The sequence below is a fragment of the Ictidomys tridecemlineatus genome, chromosome 15 (genome assembly GCF_052094955.1).
Source record: "Ictidomys tridecemlineatus isolate mIctTri1 chromosome 15, mIctTri1.hap1, whole genome shotgun sequence".
NCBI classification, from domain to species: domain Eukaryota; kingdom Metazoa; phylum Chordata; class Mammalia; order Rodentia; family Sciuridae; genus Ictidomys; species Ictidomys tridecemlineatus.
In genome coordinates this window covers 10,424,347-10,451,664 of record NC_135491.1, presented here as the reverse complement: position 1 = coordinate 10,451,664, position 27,318 = coordinate 10,424,347, and the positions used below count along the sequence as shown (strand labels likewise).

The window sequence follows — 27,318 nt, the reverse complement described above, 5'->3', positions numbered from 1 at the left end:
TCAGTGGTTAAGTGCCCCTGGATTCAATCCCAGGTACCAAAAAAAAAAAAAAGAAAGAAAGAAAGTTAAAGTAATGCTAAAGTTAAAGTAATGGTGGCACACCTACAATTCCAGCAACTCTGGTGGCTGAGACAGGAGGATGCGGAATTCCTCCTGGCCAGCCTCTGCTATGTAGATCCTGTTTCCAAAAAAATATTTTTCTTTGGTACCAGGGATTGAACCCAGGGTTGCTTAACCACTGAGCCACATCTCCAGACCTTTTTGTATTTTATTTTATTTTAGAGACCCGATCTTACTGAGTGGACTTGCTAGTTTGCTGAGGTTGGCTTTGAACTCTTGATCCTCTTGCCTCAGCCTCTCCAGCCACTGATTACAGACATGTACCACCACACCTGGCTCCCTGTTTCAAATCTCAAAAGGGAGCTAGGGATATAGCTCAGTTAATAGAGTGCTTGTCTTGTATGCCTGAGGCCCTGGGTTCAATCTCCAGCACCACAACCAACAAGAAGAAATTTTTTTAAAAGGGGCTTGGAATTGTACTTCAATGGTGGTAGAGCCCCCCACCCCAAACCTCAGTATTGAGGGAAAAAAATTAAAACTTTGGCTGGGAAAGCAGTTTAGTGATAGGGCATTTGCCTAGCATGAGTGAAGCCCCGAGTTGGATCCCCAGTCCACACAAAAATAAAATGAAAAAATAAAAAAGTTGAGTCAAGAAAATCTAGAAGCTGTAGGTGTAGCTCAGTGATGAAGCATATATTTAACATTTGAGAGATCCTGGGTTCAATGTCCATCACAAAACAAAAAAGCTTGCTCCAGGTTGCACAGATACCAAGCTGAGAAATCCCCAAGAGGGGGATGCCCAGAGATCACATTTGAGCCCCCTGAATCCATCTGGGCCCCTCCTGCATGGACTCGCAGTTCCATGATCTGGCAACTCCTGTTACCAGTCATGCTAGATGGTATCAGGTTTCTGTTCCTGGCAACTCACAATCCTAGCCCCTCATCTCCTAGACATCTATTTGGTCTTTAGCTCACTTCCCAGAAAAAGACTCCGTCTCCCAATCCAACCCTGTGGGTCAGAGGAAGTCTCCCTTGTGTTTAGACAGTCTCACCTTCCAGGCTGTAATCATTGGTCCAGGGCTGGTTCTTTCCCCAACAGGAACCCTTCACAGTAGACCACTCTGGGGGCCATATTGACGGACCTTTAGATGAGCCCATCACAGTAACTCCGTGGAAAGTTTGGACTTGGGGCTCAAAAGCGGGTTGATCTCAGCTTAGAAGCTACTGGGGGCCATGTTTCTGTTGTGGAGAGAATGCTGGTCCCAAAGATAAATGCTGACTTGATCACTCTGAAATCTAGAGGCACGCTTGCCCTTCCTTATTTGGCTATGTGGGCCAACCATGTTCTTTCTTGGCCCAAGACAGAACAAGATGACTTCTGCCATTTGTATCCAATACAGGCCGAAATAATAACAGTCCTTCACTCACACGGTGCAATAAATACCCACACACACTCATGACAAGTTATGCGCACATCAAATACACAGACTGACACACCATGGCTCAGTGCATGTATCTTTATTTTTGGATGATATAAAAGAATAAACTTAAAAAAACACCTCAAACCAAACACCAATGGCGGCAAAGCACTGTGACCCCTCTTCCCACCCCGATAAATAGAGACTTCTGTCTGTCAGTTCACCCCCCGCCCCCATAACCCCCTCTGCTATAGACGAACTCTGGGTATATATTATTCTACTCGGCAATAGACATCTCCCGAAAATAGAGTCCCAGCCCTGCCACCTGATTCTACCCCGGCCCCATGTCCCTGGGACCCCGGGTTCACACCACCCTCCACTGCAGCACGCTGGTGTCCTTGCCCCCTGTGGTTAGGGCTACACTGTCATCCCACAAGAAGGCCACATTCGTCACATGGCTGCTGTGTCCACCATATTTGTGGCCGAGAGCCTGTTACAGGGGAAGAAGAAGTGAACAAAAAGTCAGAGGGGGCAGTGCCACCTGAGGCCTTCCTGTCCCCAACCCCTTTCTCTTTCTATAATTAGAACCAATAACCCTTCCTATAATTTGAGGAATACATGTTACACACTGAGCTGAGCCCCTGGCCCCAGCATTCATTAATTTCTTTTTTAATAAGAAATCAATGGGAAATGACACTGATTTATCCAGTAAGTTAATGGCATAAAGATAAACATGAGAGTACAGGAGACTGTTCACAAAGAGAACAAGACTCTAGCAAATGCTATGTTTGGATCCAGCATTTTCTTTCTTTCTTTTTTTTTTTTCCCCAGCAGCAGAGATTGAACCCAAGAGCATCTACCACTGAGCTGTGTGCCAGCATCACACACCCCCTTTTATTTTTATTTTGAGACAGGGTCTCACTAAGTTGCTGAGGCTGGCCTTGAACTTGTGATCCTCCTGCCTCAGCCTCCAGAGTTGCTGTGATTACAGTTCCACTGTACCCAGCTTGGATACTAATTTAACAAAACAAAGCAAAAAACTGTGGAATGCTATTTTGGGATAACTATTTTATTTAATTAATTAATTTATTTTTAAAATATTTTTTTAATATTTATTTTTTAGTTGTAACTGGACACAATATCTTTATTGTATTTATTTTATTTTTATGTGGTGCTGAGGATCGAACCCAGGGCCTCGCATGTGCTAGACAAGCGCTCTACCACTGAGCCACAATCCCAGCCCCATGGGATAACTATTTTAATATGGAACTGGGTATTTGATTACATTAAGAAATTAATGAGGGCTGGGATTGTGGCTCAGTGTGGTAGAGCGCTTGCCTCTCACATGTGAGACCCTGGGTTTGATCCTCAGCACCACATAAAAATAAATAAATAAAATAAAAGTGTGTGTCCATCTACAACTAAAAAAATATTAAAAGAAATTAATGAATGCTGGGGCCAGGGGTTCAGCTCAGTGTGTAACATGTATTCCTCAGACACAAGGCTCGGGGTTTGATCCCTAACAACAACAACAACAAAAATGTTGAGAAAGAAAGAAAAAGAAGAAACAGGGCAGGGGCTGTAGCTCAGTGATAGAAGCGCTTGCCTGGCTCATGTGAAGCACTGGGTCCAAACTTCAGCTGCGATTAAAAATAAATAAATTGGGGCTGGGAATGTGACTCAAGTGGTAGCGCGCTCGCCTAGCATGCATGAGGCAGTGGGTTCAATTCTCAGCACCACATACAAATAAAATAAAGATATTATGTCCACCTAAAACTAAAAAAAATAATAATAAAAAATATTTTTTAAAAAAGTTTAAAAAAATAATTAAATAAATAAAGGCATCGTGCCCATCTACAACTAAAAATATGTTAAAAAAAAAGAAAAGAAAAAGAAGAAACAACCATGCCAAATCTGTTAACAGTGGAACACGAGTACTAGTTCCAGGAGAGATCACTGTTCTATTTTCTCTGCTTTTATGTGTGAAAATTTCCTAATAAAATGTTGGAACAAGATTTTTTCTTAGGGCCAGTGAACATAAAAAGGAACGATGTCCGGTCTTAGATTAGACACGGGTTAGCTGCTGGTGGCTTGTGGATGAGCTGAATGTGACTCAGTGTTTTTAGAAACATAGTTGTGGACATTATTGGAAAATTGAGAGAATTCAAATTAAAATCCTGATTTCTGGCCTCTTTTAAAACCATGTAAGACGCGGCTGCAGAGAACCAGCTTCTCATTAAAACTGGGGAGTAGGCAGCTCCCCGGCCTCAAGCCATCACTCTCACCACCTGTTTGGTCCTGTGGGGCTGGAGATGGGTTCTCATCCTAGGACTGCTGGGAAATCTAAATAACCTAGAGCATCGTGTTGGGACCATCATGCCACTCAGACTGTCAGCTTCATAAGGGCTGTGACCGTGTTGTCTTGCTCAGTGATATATCCCCTTTGCCCAGGCACAAAGTAGGTGCTCATTGTTTGTTGAGTTAACAAGGAGAAAAGAACCGAAGATGCCAGAACTACAGATGCTCAGAACCTTAACGAGCCACATCTTCAGCCCTAAAGTTCACTGACTTTCAGGTTAAGAAGGGCCCTTTAACCAGGTGGGTGACACATGCCTTAATCCCAGCTACATGGGAGGCTGAGGCAGGAGGATAGCAAATTCAGAGGCCATACTTGGCAACTCAGAACCTGCTGAATCTTCCCCCCAACTCTGTTTGCTACCCCAGGCCTCACGGAACCCAGAGGGACTCACTCGGGGCTGACAGCAGGGGTAGCTGAACAGGTGGACCTTGCCAAAGTCATCAGCCGAAGCCAGCAACTTGCCATCATGGGAACGGGCCACGGCGTTGATGTCAGTGCCATCAGCCCCCTCTGACCAGATCCCTTTGAACAAGATGGGGAGCAGTGGTAAGATGTCAGCTGGGGCCAGGGACTCCCAAAAACAGCAGCCCCCCCCCACCTTATCCTCTACCCCCTTATCCTCTACCCATATACATGGTCTCTTTCGTGGATTAGAGTCAAATTATCCTTTGAAGGGACAAATCTGACTTTGTCCTTCTACAGCTCAAAATCTTTCCATGGCTCCCTGGTGGTCTCAGGAGAAAGCCTTGACCCTCTGGGCTCTGCCTACCCAGCCCCACCCACTGCTCCTCCCTCATCCCTCAGCAATGTTCCCCTTGAACTCCGCAATGATTTAGCTGCTCTGCCTTCCTGCGTTTCTCCACTGTCAAGTTCTCTGTCACCTTTGGGCTTCTGCACATGCTGTGCCCTGCCTAAAGACTGTTCTCCATCTCCCACCTCCTCTCCGTCCTCCAGGTCCTAGCTCAACTGTCTCTTCCTCCATGAAGCCCTCTCCAACCCTCCCAGACTAGCCAGCTCCCCACCCTAGTTCAGTTTGCAGCACTACCTAATCCGGGTGATCCCCGTCTGGGGACAAGTGTGTCTCCCTCACTGGATTGTGAGCTCAGGAGAGCAGGGCTGAGGCTGCTGCGGTCACTGCCCAGGCCAGCATCAGCCCAGAGGTGCTCAGGCAGCCCATATGGACTGCATCAGGGTCTAAATGAACAGGGGGCCAGGGTGCTGGCGGGAGGCTCTCTCTGGTCCAGGGCTACCACCCAACTGGTCTCAGCTCACTCTGCCTTTCATTTTACACAAACACTGCCCACACAAGGGAAAGGAGGTAGCCCACGGGAGGCAGGGGAAGCACCAGTCTGGCCTGCTTCTTGGGCCTCCTGTCCTCAGTGGGACCCTCCTTTTCCACAACTTACCAAACACCCCAAACCCTAGGACACACGTAGCGGTGTCCCATTCCACATTCCTCATGGTGTCTGCATTGGTGATCTGCTTACAGGTGGCCGGGTCCCCTGGGGAGAAATTTTAGGAGATGTTCAGGGCAGAAGAACTGTGGCCAAACCCATCCACTTCACAGACAGTAGGCACTCAGACCAGGCCAAGGTCCCCGGCTCACGCCACCTCTCTGGACAGGCCGAGGGCTAGACTCTGGGTTCAGACCCCTCAAAGCCAGAGCAGGCACATCTGCTTAAAGACCTGCACCTGCCTGTCCAATCAGAGAGGAAATCCAATGCAGGGGCTCCTTAGTTCCAAATCAGAACATCCCCTGAATGACAGCCAGAGAGAGACCCGAAGCCCCTGCCTCCTCCTACCCGCTGGAGACCTATGCGAATCACACTCGCGGACCAACAGGCCGAGGAAGGAAGGACTCTGGGCCCCAGGGAACTCACAGTACAGAATCTCGTAGTCTCCGGAGTTGGTAACAAAGCAGCTGCTGTCCTGGGCCCAGTCCAGGTGGGTGATAAAACTGGAGTGTCCCTGTGGGGGACCCAAGGGGCGGTCAGAGCGGGAGAGGGCAGAACCAGGGACAGGGGGCAGAATTAGAGTAGGAAGGGCAAAATACAGAGGGAGGGTGAGAACACAAGGGGCCAGGGAGGGATATGGGCTCCCGAGCATGGGAGGCGGGGTCAGACCGCCGTGGGCGGGGCCAGACCCCAATGGGCGGGGCTGACAAAATGCGCTTAGAAGACAACGCCAATTAGGATTAAGTGGGCAGAGCTAGATCCGCGGACTTCGAACGCAGGGGGTGGGGCCACACAGACGTTCCGCAGAGGAATGAGGGGCGGGGCCACAAAGGGGGCGGGACTTGGGGGCGGGGCCACACGAGGGGGAGAGCTCGGAAGACAGGAGGGGTGCGCTGGCGGGCTAAGGCTCCTCGAGGTGGTCCGGGCAAAGTCAGTTGAGAGCTGAAGCTGTGATCCCTTGGGGTAGAAAAGTGGTTAATTCTGCACCCTGTGGGCGGGGTGGCGGCGCAGGCTGGGGCCACTGCCCACTCACCGAGCACTTGCCCAGGCGGCTGACCTTGCGGCCGCCCTGGTCCACCGTGTACACGTACACCAAGTTGTCGTGGGAGCCCACGGCCAGGTACGCCCCGTCTGGGGGAGGGGAGGGGCTATGAGGAGGGACCCAGGCTCTGTCCCCTCCTCTCCCAGATTCAGCCCCTCCTCGAAAGTCCCAGGCCCCACCCACTATCATCCCTTCCAAGTTAGGAGGCACCGGCTCCACCTGCTTCCCTAACACTGAGCCTGTGTCCCCAGGCCCTGCCTCTCCAGGGTCCCAGGGCAGCGCCTTACCTGGGGAGAAGCTGACCACTGAGATCTGTTCATTGCCATCTGTATGGATAGCCACCAGGTCATGGGTCTCGGTGTCCAGCAGCAGCCATCTTTAAGGAGAAGCCATGGTGGGGGAGGGGTGAGCTGATGGTGCAGAGGGACAGCAATGCCTGGGGTCCCGGGAGGGAGCAGAGGGCCCAGCAGAGATGTAGGAAAGAAAGGCTGACTCCAAAAGAAGGTAGGGAGCGCCTGATTAACATGTCTATGGACTTTGGGGTAGAAGATAAGGGTGTGGGGCGTCAGGAGAAGCCTCCCCAAATGTTCAGCTTTACCTGCCAGTCACTGTGCCCACCGCTAGGACAGAGCCACTGGGATGGAAGCCAGCTGAGCGCGCGGGGTCCTGAGAAGGAAGAGAAAAGTTGGAGTCCTCAGCCTGACATGAGGGTTCTCGCCTCCCTTTCCTGCCTTCCAGGACCCACTGCGCCAGATGCCCTGAAAACCATTCCCCTTCCTAGAGCACGGCAGCCCGGGCAGAAAACATGACTCCCGTCACTACTGACTCCTGATCCTTTTTTCCTCCTGTTCTAAATTCCCGCAGCTTTTATTCATCCAAGGTGACTTCCTTAGGTGAGTTCCTAGAAGTGGGACTGTTAGGACAAAAGGTTCTCGTATTTTTAAGGTTTTTGATGTATAATGCCAACTTGCCTTCCATAAAAGTATATCAGCTTACCACCAGTTGTGTCTGAGTGCCTATTTCCCCACATCTTTATCAGCATGGGCTGTTATGATTTTTAATTATTATTTAGGGGACATTTGGTTGATTCATGGGCAAAAAGGCAGCATGGAGTCAAGTTAGATCTGTGTTCACTCTGTGACTCCAACACTGTCTGTGAGTGACACCAAATAACTTTCCCTGTCCAAGCCTTGACTTCTTCATCTGGCAAATAGAGATCACCAATACACACTTTCCAGAATCATTATAAACAAGCTGCAAAGTCCTTAAAATGGCAAGCTAGTAAATAAGATGGCCTACACTAAGCTCTCAATCAAGATTAGCTACGCCTACAACTACACCATGATGTTGGGCAAGTAATTTTGCTTTTCTGAACCTGTTTCTAAGTGGGGATCTATCATCCCTACTGCTCTGAAAGGTTTGGGTGGGGGACGGGCTGGGGATGTGGCTCAAGCGGTAGCACGCTCGCCTGGCATGCGTGCGACCCAGGTTTGATCCTCAGCACTATATACAAACAAAGATGTTGTGTCCACCGAAAATTAAAAAATAAACATTAAAGAAATTCTCTCTCAAAAAAAAAAAAACTATTCTAAAAAAAAAGAGATTATTTATAAAAAAAAAAAAAAAAGAAAGTTTTGGGGGAGGGCTTGGCATATAGTAGGTGCTCAATTAAGATAGCCGAGATGAAGATTATATTACACGTGCCTAACAATGACCGGGTATATGTTATCCTCCGCTCCCAGCAGTTCTAAGGGCACAGTGTTCCAGGACCATGGAAACCCTGGAAGGATTCTAGAAGAAAAGCCTCACAGGACAGTGTTGGGGATACAGTAAGCTGACCTCCTTCCTTCTTCATGTCTTCTCATCCTGCATAGGCAGAGAGCTAAAAAATGGCATGTCTCCAAATCATTTGCAGGTAGAATTCAGCTGAGATTTGGGTCTGATAATCCATTGCTCTTTTTTTGTGGGGGTCTGAGGATTGAACCTCAGGGGTGCTTTACCATAGAGCTATATCCTTTATATTTTTAATTTTTTTTTTAGTTGTAGATGGACATAATACCTTTCATTTTATTTATTTATTTTTATGTAGTGCTGAGGATCGAACCCAGGGACTTGCACATGCTAGATGAGTGCTGTACACTGAGCTACGACCCCAACCCTTTATTTTTTTGAGACAGGGTCTTTCTAAATCTCTGAGGTTCTCCCTAAATTGCTGATGCTAGCCTTGAACTTGTGATCCTCCTGCCTCAGCCTCCTGAGTCCCTGGATTATAGGCATGAACCACCATGTCCAGCTAATCCATTGCATTTTTGCAGGTTCTGAAAGGCAGAAGGCAGAGTTCTTCTTCTGCCATGCTGCTGACCAGTTGGGTCATGAAAGCTATGGGATTTGCTGTACTCATACCCCAGCTGCAGTCACTCGCCTTGAGCACACTGAAAGGCAGGAACGGAGCATATCTGTTTTTGGCTAATCTAGCCTGCACTGAGTAGATCTAATATGATACAGTCCAAAAGGACCTTGTGACAGCAGAGATGTTCTTTTTTTTTTTCTAAATATTTATTTCTTAATTATCATTGGACACAATATCTTTTATTTATTTATTTATTTTTATGTGGTGCTGAGGATCAAACTCAGGGCCTCGCACGTGCTAGACGAGCGCTCTACCACTGAGCCACAATCCCAGCCTCAGAGATGTTCTTTCTTGCTCTTTCCAATATGGTAGCCACTAACCATATGAGGTGACCGAGCTCTTGAAATGTGACTAATGCAACTAAGGAATTAAGTTTAATTGTATTTGCACTTTTAATTACTTTTAATTAGTTTAAGTTGGACTAGCTATGGGTGGCCAGTGCTTATTTATCAAGGACAGGTTAGCTCTGGAGTCACCAGCTGCAGTGGGCTGGTGGCAGCTTCCCAGCTCCTGGAGTGATGACAGAATGTTCCTGGTTTGGTCGGTGTGGTTCTGCAGTCCTGGGGACCGAACCCAGGGATTACTGAAGGTGAGGCGAGAGTTCCACCACTGAGCCGCACCTCCTGTCTCGACAGTTCTTTTTTTTTTTTTGCTACCAGGGATTGAACCCAAGAGTGCTCACCACCGAGCCACATCCCCAACCCTTTTTAAAAGTTTGAAACAGGGTCTCACTAGGTTGTTACAGCCTTGCTGAATTGCTGAGGCTGGCCGCCTAGGTCTTCTGAGTTGCTCGGATTACAAGTGTGCACGCACCAAACCAGGCCCCCAACATGATCTTGAGCTCAGTGATTGCTGACTCCCCACTCTTCTGACTGTTGCCAGTTTCCCTTCGTCAGCTCTGGGCTTCATTCCATGCAGAACTGGCTTCTCCAGCCCCACCAGAGGGAGTCTGTAAGCACCCAATCCCTACATTAAATACCCTCTGCTTAAAGAGACCTGTGTGGTCTCTCCCCGATACACTGAGCCATGAGGTGTGGAATGGGGGGTTCTGGTAGAAGGGTCCATCCCGTCCCCTGTCCCCTCACCTCTATGAGCCTGCTCCACAGTGGCTGATGAGACTCTGAGCTCCACAGATGCACCAGCTTATCCTGCCCGCAGGTCACAAACTGTGCACGGGTGGGGTGTGTGGCCAGGCCCCACAGCTCTTCCACATGGCCCTGCAGGAAAGAGACAGCACAATGGAGGCTGGGATCCTGGCCTTCCATACCCACACCTGGTGCCAGGAAGGAGTGTTGGACCAGCCCAGCAGCTCACCCTGTCCAGGTGACTCAGGGAGACCTTTCCCCAGCACGACCTTCCCCCATGACCAGATGACTCCTGCCCCAGTGTGACTTGGGGTGAATCCTGCCCCCTTCTCCCAGGCCTCTACCTTTCTCTTTGCCCAACAGGAGGCAGGAGAGAGTGGAGCTCAGAGCCTGGCACCTCCAGCTGCACCCACCCTGGACACACACCTGGGGCTCCAGCTCCGTGGCCTGGGAAGGGCCTCCTGAAGTCCTCCTGGAGCCACCCAGAGCCCAGGCCTCATGGAGGGTCCCAGCCTGGGGACCTCAGCCCTGTCCTACTAACTGGTAGCCAGTCATTGAGGGACGAACTTCTCTTTGAGTCTCAGTTTTATCTTCTGTAAAATGGGGCCAATCTCTGTGTGCCTCACAGCGGGCGTTACTGAGTTCACTCAGGTCATGGATGGGGCTGGGCTGGGGCTCAGTGGTAGAGAGAGTAGCCAGTGTGTGCGAGGCACTGGGTCTGATTCTCAGCACCGCATAAAAATGACGGTATTGTGTCCAACTAAAAAAAAAAAAAACAACTAAAAAAAAAACAAACACTAAGTCTAGCTCAGAGCTGTGCCCAGCCCACGAAATGGGAGTAGCTAGTATTATTAATCACAGAAAACATATGTGAATATTAATAATGATAATAATCATAATGGTAATAATTGACATGGCTGATAATCACACAATTAGTTATATTCATACATATTAATAATTATAGTAGCTAACATAAGTAGAGGTTTCTAGAGTCCTTCTGGCCTTGGCACATCTAGAAAAATCCCTGCAGCCCTTGCTTTCTTTCATTTTCTTCATATGGAAACCAAGGCCAGAGGGGGACCTAAATGCAGCAGCACAGACTTCAGCTAGACTATCTGTGGGAAAATTCAGGGAACAGGTGAAGGATGGGGGGACCCCTAAACAAGGAGGAAGGTTGGTCAAGACCCTGGGAGCACTTACTCTGTGTCAGGCACCTTTCTAAATGCTGCATATGAAGAGACTCACAGAATCCTCCCAAGCCCTATGCATTTGGTTCTGCTATTCTCCTCACTTTACAGACACACAGAGGTTACTCACTTGTCCAATATCACACAGCTAATGAATGAATGGGGCTGTGATTCACACCCAGGCAGTCCCCCCCAGAATTCATGCTCCTAACCACTCTACTATACCTCCTCCTGGGTGGAAGGTTTTCAGTTGGGTGGGGCAGGGGTGTGGCACCCCAGAAAGGAAGGAATGGCCATTTGAGCTGCAAGAAGAAATCAGATCCCAGGAGGGCCACATCCTGGAACCACAGCAGGTGTGTGGCCTTTGTGACAGTGTGACAACTGCCAGGGAACTTACTAACCAGATAGGAAGATGCCACCCCCAATCATAAGGGCAGGTGGCAGCGGTGGCGTCGGGGTGCTGGGTACCTTTGGCAGCTGTATGGCAGGTGGTTCTGGGGAGTCCTGGGTCAGGGCCAGGGCGGGGTGAGTTTGTGAGGGGGGACAGGTCAAAGGACGGTAGGTGAAGTTTGTCAGGCTATAGGAGAAGGGATGGCGGTCAGATGAGGGGACACTGGCGGGAGGACCAGAGCCGCAGCCGCGGAGGGAGGCGCTCACCTGCACGAGCAGCGAGAAGCCGGTGTGCAGGGAGCCCTGCAGGATGGAGTTGCGGGTGGTCCCCACGTACAGCGTGTCCCCCCGGCCTTCTGCCACGGTGCGCACAGGGCCGAAGTCCTCAGGGACCTGGGTGGGCAGATGGCGTAGGACGCATGGGGGGGGCATGCTGCCCCAGGAGCGCTGCTCGGTGTGGCCTCCCCGCCGCCCCCGGGCGCCCCCCTCCTCACCTCCACCTCCTGCAGCTTGCTGTAGTCAGAGCCCCAGAGGACCAGCCGCCGATCGCGGCCCCCTCCGGACACCAGCGTCCCATCCCGCAGGGCGCAGAGCCCGAACACGCCGCCATCGTGCGCACCCGGCACGGCCTGTGTGATGCGGTTTCCACCTGCAGGGGCGACGCAGCGGGGAAGCTGCCCTGGGCTGACCCGAGAGGGACTTAAAAAACTCCCGCCGGTTCTCCAGCTTTCCATCCCCCCACCACCACCCACAACCCACCTGCCGCCCGTGGACTCCGGTGCCTACCCACTGTCATCCACTCGCCCATCTGCCTGTCTGTCCATCCAACCACCTAGCCACCATCCGCGCATTCACCACCTCCCACCTTGTCATCACTGATCCCTCTACCGGTCCATCCACCCTTCCTTCTACCCTCCCTCCATCCTTCATTCTTATCCATCCAGCGACCGGTCTGCCTACTGAGCTACCCACCCACCCATCACCCACCCAGTTCCCATCACAGTTCAGTAGCGGAGATGGACCCACTGCCAATCAGTGGACTGGTTAGTGCTGGCTGAGCAAAGACCTCAAGGCTGAGTGGAAGTTGTTGGGACAAAAGGAATGTTCCAGACGGGAAGAGCAGCCTTGTGTTATGAAGGCAGAGAGCAGCAAGAGCAGGCACTATCTAGGGACCTGGGAGAAGTCTGGGGGACTGCGCAGACACACAAAAGTCACATGGGGACAGGAGGAGGCAGGGCAGAGCGTGAGGGAGCCCTGAAGGGGAGGCAGGTCACATTTTGCATTTGCTTCTGGAACAATCTGAACTGGAGGGGGTAAGGCTTGAGACAGGGAGGAGGCTGAGGTGGGGAAGGAAGGACACCCAGCTCTTCCCTGTCCCCCAAGCCTCAGGGGAGTCTCCTCTTCCATCCATCCATCAACTCGGAAGCTCTGCAGGATAGGCCTCGTGATGGGCCTGGGGGTGACTCCATTGGGAAGTTCAGAATAACGTTATAGGGAGGTAGTGGCATTGTACCCATTTTATAGAGGTGGCAACTGAGTCCTAGGAGGATATGACTCTCCCAAGGCCACACAGAGTGTACACTACTCCTCTGGGACCTGAACCCAGGCTGTCCCAGCTCCTAAACCAACTTCCCTCCCGTTGCACAGCCCTGATGGGGTAACCGCACCAGGGACCAAGCACCCCCAAGTCAGCAGAAGTGGCACTTGAAGATAATCCTGGTCTCTCAGTTGGCTTACAGACAGGCAATCTGAAGCTCAGAGAGGGAAAGACTTTACTGGAGGTCACAGAGCAATGCCTGGTTCAGGCCCATTTCCTATAGGCCAAGAGCAGAGCAGAGTGACAATGGAAAAGAAAAGGGAGGAACCTTAGGGACCAAGTGCCCTGGCTGCTCAGCTTGGCCATCTGCTGGGTCGCTGCACTTCTCTGAGCCTATTGTTTTCATCTGTGAAATGTGAATAATTCTCAGCACAGTCCTAAATGAAAAGTATAATGTCTGGAAAAGCAAATGTACCCAGGCCAAAAACTTGCTTCTTTCATGTTTTCCACTGACAGTGATAACCCATTCATTCTTTTATTCTCCCACTTAGCCAGACAAAATGTATTCACCCCTTGAACCCCGACCAGGACAACTCATTGATTAATTTAATTTTTTTTGACGAGGCATAGTGATGCACACCTGTAATCCCAGCTACTTGGGAGGCTGAGGCTGGAGGATCGTGAGTTCCAAGCCAGCCCCGACAAGTTGGTAAGACCTGCCCCAAATAAACCTAAAAAGGCCTGGGGTGTGGCTCAGTGGTTAAGAGGCCCTGGGTTCAATCCCCATCTCACCCCCCAAAAAAATCCTCCCCTCTCAGCCTCCCGGTTGGCTGAGGTTACAGGCGGATAGCACCTTGCCCACCTGGAACATCTACTCTCTTATTTTGTTCTTGTTTTTGTGGTTCTGGGGTAGAACCGAGGCCTTGAGAGTTCCAGGCAAGCGCCGTCCCACTGTGCCACATCCCCTGCCCCGGAACAATCTCTGCTTCAACACCCTCGTCCAACGGCTGAACGGCCATCCAGGCACCCACACATTCCTGCACCATTTTACAGACACACCATCTGGGAGGAGGCCAAGTCACTAATTAACACGCCCGTCCACTAGTGCGAGGGCCACTCATTTATCTGAATGTTCAGACAGGATCAGGCGCATTTGGGTGGTATGGCCATGGACTCCCAAGCACCCTCCTGTCGAGTAGGTCCATAGACGCACCTACTCATCCTTCCCCTCGTTCCCTGGGACGACCCCTTCATTCATCCACTGATCCGCAGACTGGGGCAAAGCCTCTGCGCACCCACCATCCACCCACCCACCCACCGTGCATCCATTCAAGCCTCCATCTACAACTGAGTTCAAGGTTCAGACTTGGCCCCTCATATGGGATTTTCGGAGGACGAGGCCGGGGGAATCTGCGAGATTTCCTGGAGGTGGGCTATCGGGGCTGAGCCTCGGAGGGCGCTGGACTGGACGGAAAGGCTTCCCCTCCGCCATGTCGCTCATTCCCCAGGAGCAGGGTTAAAGAAAGGAGGCAGAGCACGGGGTGACGGGGAACTGGGTTGGGGACCACACAGATGGGGTGATACTGACCTTTGCCCCAGACATAGAGGTTCCCCCCGGAGTCTCCAGTGACCACGTCACCACCCTCCAAAAAGGTCACGCACAACACGTACTTTGGTTTCTCGTGTTTCTAAGGGGGAGCAAGAGGGGTAGGTGTCAGAGCGTGGCTGAGGCAGGGAGGTCACCTACATCCAGAAATGTGGTCCCCGTGGTCCCCAGCATGCTTCTGGGTGTGCGATCCCGGGCGGGGTATCCCATCGCCCACCTGGAAGCACTCAGGTCTCTGGAGTAATGACCGCAGGACTCCCTTATGCACTGGGCCCCTTCCTGCCTCCCATTCTGCTCCCTGACGGGTCTCCCCATCTCTGTCTGCAGTCTGTCCGGCCTCCTGCCTGTCCTGCCTCCTCTGGGTCCCCTCCTGCCTCTGCCCACCTTCTTCTCCACGTCTCCAGCTGTGCCTGGTGCCCTTAGAGCGCTCCTTCTGGGCACGGAAAGGCCCCCCATCCTCCCTCCTGGGCCTTCTGCTTCCTGCTCAGACTCAGCTTGTGTCTCAGCCTCCGACCACTCCATCCATAGTGACGAGCGTAGGACCCGTTTATGGAGATTTACTGTCCCCTAGGAGCCATTATGTTCCCTGTCCCATTGAATCCTCATGGCTCCGGCGTTCAGCAGCCCCCACCCCGCCCCGCCATGGTCTGGAGGCCCCTGCTGCAAGAGCTCAGCATCCCTGAACTTCCAAGCCTCTGGGACCCTCGGGGCTGTTGGAGTGTCTGCCTGGGTCCCCTGCCTGCCTCTCAGGGCCAGCTGGTCCCTGCACCCCTGGCACTCACCTCAAAGAGGCCCTGCCGCTTGCTCAGGCTGCCGCCCTCCAAGGTCCAGAAGTAGATGTGGGATTTCCCGCAGGTGATCAGCAGGCTGGGGTCGGTGGGGTGGAAGGTGGCCACCAGCACAGCCTCGTTGGAGCACTTTGTGGGGTGGGGAAGACTCCGAATGAACATCTCGCAGCCTCCAGGGGAACCATCCCACCCCCACAGGAGCTCCCCACACAGCTGTGAGGGCTGTGCGGTGCGTACCCACTTGCCCCTACCTTCCCTATATGGCAAACTCAAGTGTAGGAGGCAGGACCAGGCCGAGAAGCATTCTCATCTTCCGGGCTGACACTTTGAGAGCCTCTGCCCTGGACTAAGCACTTTGCTAAGCTCGTTCCATCCACTAACTCATTCAATCCTCAGAGCACTCTGGGGGACAAGATCTACTAGCACCCCAACCCCCATTACAGATGAAGACATGAGGCTCAGAGAGGGCAAGCTGCTTGCCTAAAGCCGCACAGCTAGAGAAGTGTCTGGAATCCAACTCACTCAGGCTGACTCCAGAACTCAGCCTCTCGACCATATCGCCTTCCCCAGACAGCAAGCCCAATCTTGAACCCAGTTTTCCTGCCCCCCAGCCTGGGCAGGTAACCATGGGCAAGTATCTCTCTCCCTGTCACGAGTCACCTACAAAATAGGCATTGCCCACAGATGCCAATCAAGGTCCATCTTGGGCACGACAGGACCTCTCCTAGTCAGGGCCCATCTCATACTGCCCTCTGTGGGGGCCTGCTCCACCCACACAGTGTCCCAACTTCCTCACTAGGGCCCTGGGAGGAGGACGCTACCTTTATCTCCATTCTACAGATGAGGACACTGAGGCTCAGAGAGGGTAAGTCCCTTGCTCAAAGTCACATGACCAGCAAATGGCAAAGTCAGGCCTTAGACATAAATTTACCTGATGCCAAACTCCTAACTCCCAGGATGGACATGTCCCCTAGGGGCACCCCAGGGGAGGGGGTAATGGTCTCCCCACCTTGCTATCCACCACCTTGGCCTCCTTGGCCCAGTCCCACACGGAGAGCATGTGATCGTTGGACTCGTCCACAGCACACAGCAGGCTGCCTCCATTCTACAGAGGGGGACAGGCAGGTCAGGGTGACCCTGGGGCATCCGCAGGCCTGTTTTAGACCCTCAAAGGCTCCAGCCCATGCATGAGACACACTAAAATACTCCCCCATTAGGGACCCCGAAAAGCATCCTTGTGGTGCTGCGGATTGAACCCAGGGCTTCCTGCACACTGGGCAAGTGCTCTGCCACTCAGTCCCTCAAAGGGTTTTTATAATTGGCCTTTTGAAATGACTGGTCCCTGGCTTGGATTTCCCTGCAGCCCGCCTGCAGAGCAGGGACTCCTGGCTGATACCATCTAAAGGGTGTTTGCAAACGGCAGGACTTTTGAAGTCCAACCATTAGGACGGTTGGTAGAAGTTGGTTTTTTCTGTACCTCTTGTTAATTTTGCACTGACAGAGTTGCTTAGAGTTTTGGGGTCTTCCCTCCACCCCCCAGCCATGCTTTAGCTTCAGTAGAGCTTTTCTGTTCTGAAACTCTGAAATGTGTCCTTGGGCCTCAAGAAGTCTGCAGCTGTGATCCCGAGCTCCTTAACCTGTCTGTGGGGGGAAGGCTTGTTTTTCACTCCCCAGTCCATCGCAGACCAATGCTTCTGAAAGTTATGATAAAAATGTAAAATATGACTTTAAAAAAGCCCATCCCTCACATGCTTGGGAATTACGTAATGTCCAGTTGCTCTACAAATTCCTCAGGGCTTACTCTTGCTTTCTGGGCTTATCTGGGCACCAAGGAGCCACACTAGGCCCAAAATGGCCAAGGGGTCAGATCCTCCAGAGAATGAGAACAGGCACCACCTGATCCACAGGGAGACGCCGAGGGTCTGCAGCGAACCAGGCTGCGTGCTTGCCTAAAGATGGGGAACTGGGCAGCCTCTGTCATTCGTGGCCCACCTCGGGGACATCATACTGGGGGCTTGGCCTCCATGGGGCAGGGAGCAGGCAGAAAAGTACAGGCCCTTGACCTGCCCTTGGGGTGGGTCAGGGTGGGCCAAGGACTTACGGATTTGGAGAAGCCCACACAGCACACGGCTCGGTCAAACACCCCGAGGCCCAGCACGTGTAAGGTGGACAGGGATACCGAGTCCCAGATGCGCACATGGGGTGGCAGCAGCTGCAGGGTAGAGAGGGAAGCTTGTTACCTGGGGGCCCTGGCTGTGTCCCATCGTCTCTCCTCCTGGCTCCCTTGGCTCCCTTACCTTCCCCTCCTTGGTAGTGCCTGCCACCTGTCCTGTGGCGATGGTGACCATATCTGGGTGGACAGCCAGGCTGAGGGGAGAGGGGACAAATGGACAGACATAAGGGCTCCCAGGGACCAGGACCCTCCTGCAGCAGGCCACAGTCACCATGCCTGGCTATGCATTCCGCAAACTAGTTAATTGAGTTATTTAGTGGATAAACATTGATTTAGTCCATCAAAAGCAATAAAGGGATATTAGAAGGGAGACTCAGGCCTGAGGCTGTACCTCCAATGCCCCAGGGGGCTCAGGTCCGGACTAAAAATAGTGGCCAGGAAAACACAAAGATTTAAGGGGGCCGCCTCCGGGCTCCAAACCTCCCACCGCTGTATCAGTTTGGGTTTTTCAAAAGAAGAGGAAAAAAAATCCAGGCACTGGGGCTGGGGTTGTGGCTCAGCGGTAGAGCGCTCATCTCGCACGTGCGAGACCCTGGGTTCGATCCTCAGCACCACATACAATAAATAAATAAATACATAAACAAGTCAAAAAAACAATTTGAAAAAAAAAAAATCCAGGCACTGAATGAAGTCATCCACCCTTGAAATATTAATCATCCATCTACATTTTTCCACTGAAACCTGCCTCAGGGCCGCTGGCAGCTTGCAGAAGGGCTCTGCCTGGCCCCACACCGCGGAGGCAGGAGGCAGCAGGAGGCAGCGGAGTGGAAAGTGGCCCAGGAGGGGGTGGGGCTGACCTCCGCCCCAGCCGCTCACCATTTGATGTCGTCGTTGTGTCCCAGGTAGTGCCGCTGCCTCTGCTCCTCCACGCTGTACAGCACGGCCACGGAGGCCACGAAGTACACGATCTCCCCCGTGGGCAGCAGGTGAAGGTTGGCCCTGCAGTCGCGGCCACGGTAGCCATAGCTCAGCCTGTTAAGGAGCGCGTGCGCCGTGTGCTGGCCCCGGACCCAGGGTCAGCGGGATCCGGTTCTCCTGCCTCCACTCCCACCCCTGGAATGAGCTCAATGATGGTCTCCCCAAAAAAAATAGGCCCGGTGTTTAGCCCCTGGAACCTGTGATTATGACCTTATATGGAAAAATGGGTCTTTGCAGATGTAATTAGGTATTTCTGGATGAGATCATCTGGGTGTTAGGTGGACCTTAAATCCAGCGAGTGTCCTTGTAAGGCACAGAGGGGAAAACAGAGATGGGGGAGGGGGTGGAAGGCAGCAACGGGAAGATGAGATTGGGGTGAGGAGGCTACAAGCCAAGGAGCCCAAGGATGGCTGGCAGCCACCTGAAGCCAAGAGGTGACAAGCGACAGATGTTTCCCAAACCTTCTGGAAGGGGTGTGGGCGCCCTGCCAACACCTTGATTTTGGACTCTGGGCTCTAGAACTGTCAGAAAAAAAAAAAAAATTTTTTTTTTCTTCTGTTATTTTAAGTCACCAAGTTTATAGCAATTGGTGCATGGAAAACGAAGCCCCACCCCCCTGAATCCACAACGGGAATCCTATGAAAACCCATAACAGCCAGGCACGGTGGCACACACCTGTAATCCTAGTGGTTTGGGAGACTGAAGTAAGAGGATCACAAGTTTGGGGCCAGTATCAGCAACTTAGCAAGACCCTAAGCAACCTAGCAAGGCTCTGTCTCAAATACAAAGGGCTGGCCATGTGGCTCAGTGGTCAAGCACCCCTGGGGTCAATCCCCAGTACCAAAAAAAAAAAAAAAAAAGGTCCAGGCTTGGCCTGTTGGGCCCTAATTCCTTGCTCCCCTTCCACATGCCCAGTTCCACTCACACTAGCTTCCTCCCTGTTCTCACCTCAGGGCCTTTGCACTTGCTGATCCTACAACCTGGGTACCCTTCTCCTTCAGCTCTCCGTCCCCTCAACTGTCAGCTCCTGCAGAGGGTCTTCCTGTCCATTCTATTCGAAAGTGCAACGCCACCCACCCTCTCCCCATCTCCAATGCACTCTGCACTCCACGTCATCATCTAGAGTGACTCTCCAGGAGGGCTGGGATCTGTCTGTGTTGCTCACTGAGTGTCCGCTGTGCCCAGGTCAGGACCTGGCACCTGTGGACACCATGAGTTCACTGTCTCCCCCTGTTGATGACTGTGGTCTCCCAGGGCCCCTCCCGGTCTCCTCAGGGCTGCTGCGTTCCTTGCTCTCTGACCTTGGAGTTCCTTAAAATGCCAAAGTCATGACCTCCTGCCCTCCAGGCCCGGGCATTAACCTTTCCCTTGCCTGGTCCACTCTTCCCGCAGCCTTCGCGGCTATCACCTCCTCGGAGCTGCTCTCTGGCTCAGGTCCTCGCTGGACTCACCACACTTGGTGACAATCTGGTTTATGTCGTAACTATCCAGGGAGGCCCATGGCACTGAGACAGGGCTGTTCTGTTCACATCTGTACTTCCTCCTCCAGGAAGCCCTCCCTGGCTCCAGGCTGACTCCCTCTGTCCTTACCCCATCAGGGCTCGGGCACTCTGGGTTGTCACTGCCAATAAGTTCATTCCCCACTGGACCGGGAATTCCAGCAGGGCAGGTGGCCACTGTTAGTGGTCACTGCTGTGTCCCCAACCTTCTGTCCTAGATGTACAAAATGAACACACATCCTGGCCCCACAGAAGCTGCTCTGCCTGCAGTCATCAGAGTCGGGCAAGCTGAGGTCCACAGGGACTCCTGTAGTCTTAGCCAACTTTCAAGTCTATCCAGTCCTCCTGACGGGACGGTTTGGCCGCATTCCTGTGGGTATTTCCAGCTGTGTGCAGAAGTCTGTGGGCACTCAGAGGCCTCTGGAAAGGAAACCGAGGCCCAGGGAGAAGGAGGCAGGAACTGGGTTCCTGGAGCATGGATTCTAAGCCCCTGGGCTCTTTGGAAAGAGCTCCAGGCCCAGAGTCAGAGTGCCTGCTTCAGACCTGCTCTGACTTCCCAGGACAGGCCTGTGGTCCCCTCTTGGGGCCACCAGTTGTAAAAACCTTCTTCAGTGTGTTTATACATGGGAGAACTTAGAACCTTGCCTGTCATGCAACAAGGGATTGATGAAGACTAGCTATTACTTTACCAACCCCTGTGTACAGGGCACAAACTATGAGCTCAGCACTTTCCCACATAACTTCAGTCCTATAAATCTGAGATGGTGAAACCTATTTTCCAGAAGAGGCAACTGAAGCACTGAGAGGTAAGACGACTTATCCAGGGTCTCACAGCCAGCCAGGGCAGGCTGGGATTTGAACCATTTCCTACCAGGCTCCAAAGCCAGGCTCCTGTCCATTCCCAGCGTTTTATGTTTCTCAAACACATCAAGGTCCCGATGGCCGGAGTCCTTCACCTACTGAAGCCTCTGCCTGGACCTGTGTGCAGCTCTCAGCTCAAATGCACTTTCCGCCACGGAGAAGCCCCCAGTGCTCCCCTCACAGGACCCCAAGTTATGGTGTCCCCAACTTTTATTCCTAAGTGAAATGATCTTATTTATTTAATCCGTGATTTCTGAGTTCTCATCTGTCTCCGCACTTAGAAGCCCTGCCCCACAGGTAGAAGAGGATCCAACATCTGGAAAGCACTTTGCAAACATTTGCCATCCTAAGGAACCGGAAAAGGTCCTTTTGGGCTGACCTGCTTTCCTCTGCTCTTGGGTGCCATGGTCTTCCTCACCCTCAGCTACAGAGGCCTGGGAAGCCCCAGTTTCAATACTGTTGTCCCTCTGACCCACTGAAGTGCCGAAGTCCTCCACCACCGGAGACTTCTGTCTTCCCCTGATGGCGCCTAGCACCCAGAGAGGGGTTAAAGCCAAAGGATACACCCAATCCAGCTTGAACCGGCATGGTGGCAGCTCTGAGCGGGTGTCCAGGCTGTAGGTGGGTGCCAGGTCGTCCGGGATTAGCATGAGCACAGGGCGGCCCCTCAGGAACATTTTGACGGAGCCATCCTCTGCCAAGACACCCCCAGAGGTCAGAGTGGACAGCATCCCCCAGTCTTATTCCCACCCCCTTTGGTGGAGAAACTGAGGCCAGAGAAGCAAAGACCCAGGAGCCAGATCCCATGACCTCCAGCTCTGGCCTGCCACCCTGCAATCCCTTCCTGCTCTGGCCACTCACCCACGCTGAAGATAACTTCTTTGGTTTTGCTGTCAGGAAAGGACGCAGAAAAGAAGAAAAAATTGTTTTTGTAGGCAGGTCAGAAAAGATCAGGAGCTACTCCCCCACCCACGGCTCGCTGGAGGTCTCTGACGAATAACGGGGGGCGAGTAAGGAGCGGAGCGCTGCCTCTCTGCAGGCCGTGTGCTTTGCTCGGTTGATCTTGCAGAGCCTAAGACACAGGCCCAGAGAGGCAGTGATCGCCAAAGATCACACAGCACGAAGTGGCAGGGACGCGATCCTGGAAGAGGGGAGTCACCAGGGACCCCTCCCTTTTAAACAGCACGGTGCTCCCCAGCTCTCCCCACCCCCAGCCCTCCAGCTCCCCAAACTTCAAGCAGCAAGGGAAGCAGGGAAGGGGCGTGTCTCCACACTCGCTCAGTGGGCGGGCGAAAGGGGTGAGGCGCTCGGACCTGGGGCCCAGGGATAGAGTCGGTCTGGGATCCAAGCCCCGGGAGCGCGGGGAGGAGGGGGTCTGCGAGAGGGTCTCACCCGGCTCCAAAGCTACTCATGGCGGCGGCTGGCGGAGCTTCGGGGCCGGGGGTGGAGCCGGGTCGGGCTCCGCCGCTTCCGGCCCTAGGAGGCGCCCGCGCCGCCGCACCCTGCCCCGCCCTCCGCGGCCGACCCCTGGAGCCCGCGGGTGCCGCCGGGTCCCACATCCCGACCTGTGGAGTCCCCGCACCAGCCTCTTTTTTGAGGGTGAGGGAGAGTGGTTGAGAACTCGAACGCTGGAGCGCGCCTGCCTGAACCCAGACCCCAGTTCGGACTATTTTTATTGGTGTGAATAGAGTTGCCTATTGCCCATCTGCACGGGTTCCTCGTTTCAAGAGGGGGTGTCAGTGTTCTTACACCTCCCCGAGCAGATGCGAAGATGAAATTAATTAATTCACGCAAGCACGTGGAGTGGTGTTTAGTACAATTTGGGGAAAATACTGGGGATTGAGCCCAGGGGGAGTTTAACCACTGAGCTACATCCCCAGACCTTTTTATTTTTGATTTTGAAACAGGGTTTGCTGAGGCTGGCCTCGAACTTGTAATCCTAGCTGGAATCGCAGGCGTGCGCCACTAGGCCAAGTTAACACATAATGCGGTTGCAGTTATTTCAGTGAATTGAACTCAGGGTTTTAATTCTGGTCCTGCCTAAGCCCAGCCTCTGACCACACCCACTACGTCGTGACTCCGCCAAATCTTCGGCATAGCCCCGCCTCTCAAGAATTGATCTCGCCCAATGTTGCGACCTTACCCGTCTCCTCCCAACCGTACCCAAGGGTTGATTCAATCTCTAGATAACGGACAGCTTCCCCAACCCCTAAGCCACTCTCCTCTAGCCCCACCAGGCAGTCTGGCCACGTTCCCTTTCACGGGGTCCAGTCCCAGTGATCAGTCCTCTCAAGTCCTCCAAGTTGGCTCCACCCCTTGAGGTGGGACCACGCCCCCTATGGCTCTGCTGAACTTTCATGTCCCGCCTATTTCCACCTGATAGTTCCCCCTAATTTCACTAGGTGCCGGGCTCCCGAAATCAGGCAGGTGCCCTCCTGGTCTCAGCCCCTCTGACTCTCTCACCCGAGGTTCTGATTCCGTCCAGGCTATCATTCTGGCCACATCCTCAAATTCCAACCACACTCCACCCTCTGGTTCCCCTATTCCCTGCATAAATTCTAGGTTGTCAGCCCCGACTCCTCCCCAAGTCTCTAAGGGGACTCTTTTACCTTAGTGGTCACGCCCATGAGCCTGGCTCCTCCCCATCTTCCTCTCCCGCTCACCCAAAAGACCCTGACAGCCGGCATTCTGTGTTCCAGTTCGGTCCCTAAGGCTCGGGCCACGCCCCTCGACATTGGCTCCACCTCTCCAGGCCTTCCATTTTGACTAAGCCAGCTCAAGCAATGTTCTGAACTAGCTCACCCCACTTTAGATTATGATCTCCTGGCCGTGACCGGAAGCTTGACTCTAAATTCTCCATCCATTCTCCTGTCTGTCTGGGGTTCTGGCCCCACCCTCGGTGACATGACCCCGCCCCAATACTTACCCTTCCTTTTTGGCGCTGCAATTGCTGCTGGAAGATGTGGTGCGGCTGCGGGGGTCCTCGCGACGCACCGAGGCGAGGCGCTCTGGTGACAAGTAGCGGCGGCCACTGCGGAAAGAGCACAGTGCTGGGGTCAGAACCTGTAAGACCAGCAGGAGAATGCCTCATGCAGGTCTGAGCCTCTCTGCACCCCTCTACTGGAAATTGGGTACTTGGATCTCTCCTCTACATGAACATCTTCCATCTCACAAAGTGGTGCAGAGGCTGGGGATTCGGGTTGCTGTGCCTCACCTGCGCCCGGAGTTCGCCTCCTTCTTGGGGGAAGATGGGGAAGTTGCATAGCCGCCCACGCGCCGCGGGGGTCCCGAGCCATTGAGGGGTGCTCTGGTGGGAAGGCCTTTCAAGAGCTGACACACTGGATCGATGGGGTTGGAAAGACAGAAGAGAGTGAGTGTGAGGTCCAGGCGCCGGGCCCTTCCCGTCTCAACCCTCCAGCCTAACCAGGATACCCGAGGCGGTGGTGCCTAGGCGCGGGGGCGCCCGACCCTTAGGTGTGCCCCTCGCACGCAGCGCCGCGCCTTGTTCTTCGCATGCCCGCAGGCGACGCAGCGCGTCCGCCAGCGCCGCCTTTAGGACGGCCAGCTCGTCTTCCTGCAGCTGCAGCCGCTGCTCCAGCGCCGACACGCGGTCGTCCACCTCCATGCCGCTCGTGCCCGACAAATTGTCATCTGGAAGGAGGGGGAGCGCCGGCTGCCGGGCCACCCAGTAGCTCCAACGCCCGAGGCGTCTCTCCTGGCTTTCAGGTCTAAACCGGGCCAGCCACGCTCCCTACCTCTCCCGCAACCTGGAGCGGGGGTGCCTGGAGATGAGCCCAGGAACAGGGCTCCGCAGGGGGAAGGAAATCCCCACGGCTCTCCCGCCCTTCCTCACCTCCTCTCTTTAACACAGCGCCCTGCAAGTGTGACCCTGGGGAAGTCCCTTTCTCTCTACGAAAATTCTACCAATCCGGGCACCTCTCGCTCTGGTTTAAAGATTCTATGACTAAGATGCTAAATGTCTGAGTGATATCAACATTTCAAGGATGACATCAGCCTTCTCTAGTGACACCAACGTTCTAGAACGGATCCTCAACATTCTCTGACGGACATTAATATTCCATTATGGGTACTAACATTCCCTCACAGTTTCTAAGACTTTCCAAGCCAAAAGTCATGCTTTGTCCCCCTCAATCTTCCTCACCAAGGGGTTCTCCAGCTGCAAGGATAGAGCGTCTGCGCGCCCTGGTGGCAGTCTTGGGGGTTGCAGGTAGCACACAGGGCACCCAGGAGACCAGAGGAAGGGAGATGAGCGCAGATGACCTCAACCTCTCTTCCCCAGCTGGAGCACTCCTCCTCTGCACCCCTTCTTTATTTTGCCTATGTACTTCACACACCTGATTTGGATCTCTCCCTCCTCTTCAAACCAAGGATGCAGCCAAATGACACCTCCATCTCCCCCCACCTCACCCATTTCCCAAAGTGGGGGATTCTAAGTAGCCCCCCTTCCCAGACCACTCATACCCAGACTCATTGCTGGCCACAACCGAGGAGACCCTGTCTCCCAGCCCGTTGGAAGTCAAGATCGTAGCAAAAACAGGAACGGGGCGTGGAGGTCGCACCTGCCATCCTGTGTCCCTAGGCCGCCCTGCCTGCCCGCTGGTCTCTGCAGTGCAGCCCTCAGTCCCTCCCCTCCCTCCCTCCCTCTGCGGCCCAATCGCCTGCCCAGCCTCGCCTGCCCTGCCCCCCATCCAGTACTTCCTAGATCCATTCCTGAACCTGCAGAGAAAGGTGGGGGCCTCCAGAGGTCAGAGGGAGAGAGCTGTCAGGGCCTGGAACCCACAAGGGAAGGGTTTAGAAAACCAAGGGCATGGGCAAAGGGTCAGGCGGCAAGGGAGAGGGAGTCCCAATCAATTTCTATGCTGAGCCCCTTCTTATCTATCATTAATACTACTACAGAAAATGGTATCTGTTATTGCAAGCTTATATGTGTTAGGCACTTCTTGTGCAAAACACTTAACATGTTTCCTGGCTCATGATAGGTGCTCAATAAATCCAAAATAGGATTAACTTATTTTATGGTATATAATGCTCTTGGTAACTCCTGTAGTTGTAGTCTGCCCCTTTTAGGAGGAGAGAAGGAAGAAGAAGACTACAGTCCAGAAGGTTGCAGTTCCTTGTGCATGGACACACAGTCTTTCCGTGGCAGAAGCCATAGTTGGCCCAGGCTTGGACACCCTGTCATCCTGCCTCTTAGAGGGGCAGAGGAGGACAAATGGAGCATTCAGGATTCTCGGAACTCCAATGGTCTTTGGCCATATCTGGGAGTGTTCCCAGAGGAATGACCTCTAAACTGGAAGATGGTCCTTTCTCAGGGACCCCTGAGTGAAACAGAAGCAATTTTACCTTGACAGTTCAGCTCCCACCCAGAAAAGCCAGCATCATTCTGAAGGCTTGGCCTGCCCATCCCAACCCCCATGACTCAAGCCGTCTGGCCCTCCTGACCATTTCCCTGGCCTCAGCTCTTTTGCTAAGACCAGCCCCCACTTCCCACTTCTCCTCATGTCTCCCCTTCCCTCTGCCCCCAGCTCCCCTCTTCTGGACCTGACACCCACAATGGTCCTTCTGGTATCATACTCTTCTTCTAGGGAGAAGGGTGGGGTCTTAAGGAGTGGGAGGGCCAGCCTTAGGATTTGGGGGCTATATGGAGAAGTTCTCTGGCATCCTACAGTCCCACACTCCTGCCTTCAACTCAACAACAAATCCCACCCTCACCGCTAATCTAATCTGTTTGTTTCTCCATAAGGGAGAGAGGGGAGGGTACCAGAGGCTTGAGGCGGGGAGGCAGAGGGTATATTTCCAGGCCCAGAGGTCCCCCAAGCCTTCCCTCCTTCCAAACCACAGACTCATTTGGGATCTGCCCCCTCCCTCTTCTAGCCACCTCCAGAGCAAGGGAAGATCCAAGTGGGTGAGTGGGTGGGACATCCTGGCTTTGGGAATGGGGACCTTGCTCTAGGGTCAGGGTCGTGCAAAAGGAAAGAAAGAGGATCATCAGCAAGGGAGGGGACAGAGACTTGGAAGAAGGAGATTGGGGCAGGAGGAGATGGATCCAGAGCTAGTCAAGGCCAGGGTCGGAACTAAGGAGGGGTCTCACCGTTGCAGTATTGCAGCAGCGAGGACGTGTCGTAGAGGCCGCAGAAGGCCGGGCCGCGTTCCGCCATCGCCCCGCCACAGCCTCCGCCGGCCCCCCCGGCCCCAGCCCGGGCCCGGTCCCCCCCCCAGGCCCTGCCTCCCGTTGCCATAGCAACGCCTTTCGTTCCAGCATCCCCAGCTCGGCCCGCCGGGCTTCAGGCGGCCGGCGCCGGGCCTGGCACCGGGGTCATCCCCCAGGATGTCCAGAAAGGGGCTCGGGACACCGTCTGCCAGTCCCCCGCAACAGAATCTTTAGGCCAGGATTGGCTGCGCCGGGGTCCCCCTAGGTACTGTCTGGTCCAGCCCACAACCTGAGTGCTT

The 27,318-nt window shown here is 53.4% G+C and overlaps 1 protein-coding gene and 1 long non-coding RNA gene across 2 annotated transcripts; both read right to left on the bottom strand.

The window, feature by feature from the left end:
* Positions 1-1,563: 1,563 nt before the first annotated feature.
* On the bottom strand, positions 1,564-27,304 carry Eml2 (EMAP like 2). Its single transcript, XM_005338229.5, is given in 23 exon segments — positions 1,564-1,968; positions 4,229-4,359; positions 5,244-5,339; positions 5,718-5,805; positions 6,325-6,422; positions 6,621-6,709; positions 6,932-6,999; positions 9,829-9,960; positions 11,673-11,798; positions 11,900-12,054; positions 14,531-14,630; positions 15,331-15,465; positions 16,346-16,441; positions 17,438-17,548; positions 17,634-17,703; positions 18,386-18,535; positions 21,412-21,541; positions 21,709-21,737; positions 23,774-23,878; positions 24,062-24,185; positions 24,280-24,498; positions 26,960-27,082; positions 27,085-27,304. Coding segments are annotated over 23 exon segments (2,547 nt in total). The 5' UTR covers positions 27,131-27,304; the 3' UTR covers positions 1,564-1,842.
* On the bottom strand, positions 21,760-22,344 carry LOC144370765 (uncharacterized). The gene is made up of 2 exons (XR_013430708.1): positions 22,240-22,344; positions 21,760-21,919 (listed from the first exon to the last, which is right to left on the bottom strand). It is a non-coding gene; the product is annotated as an uncharacterized LOC144370765 (long non-coding RNA).
* Positions 27,305-27,318: the final 14 nt, after the last annotated feature.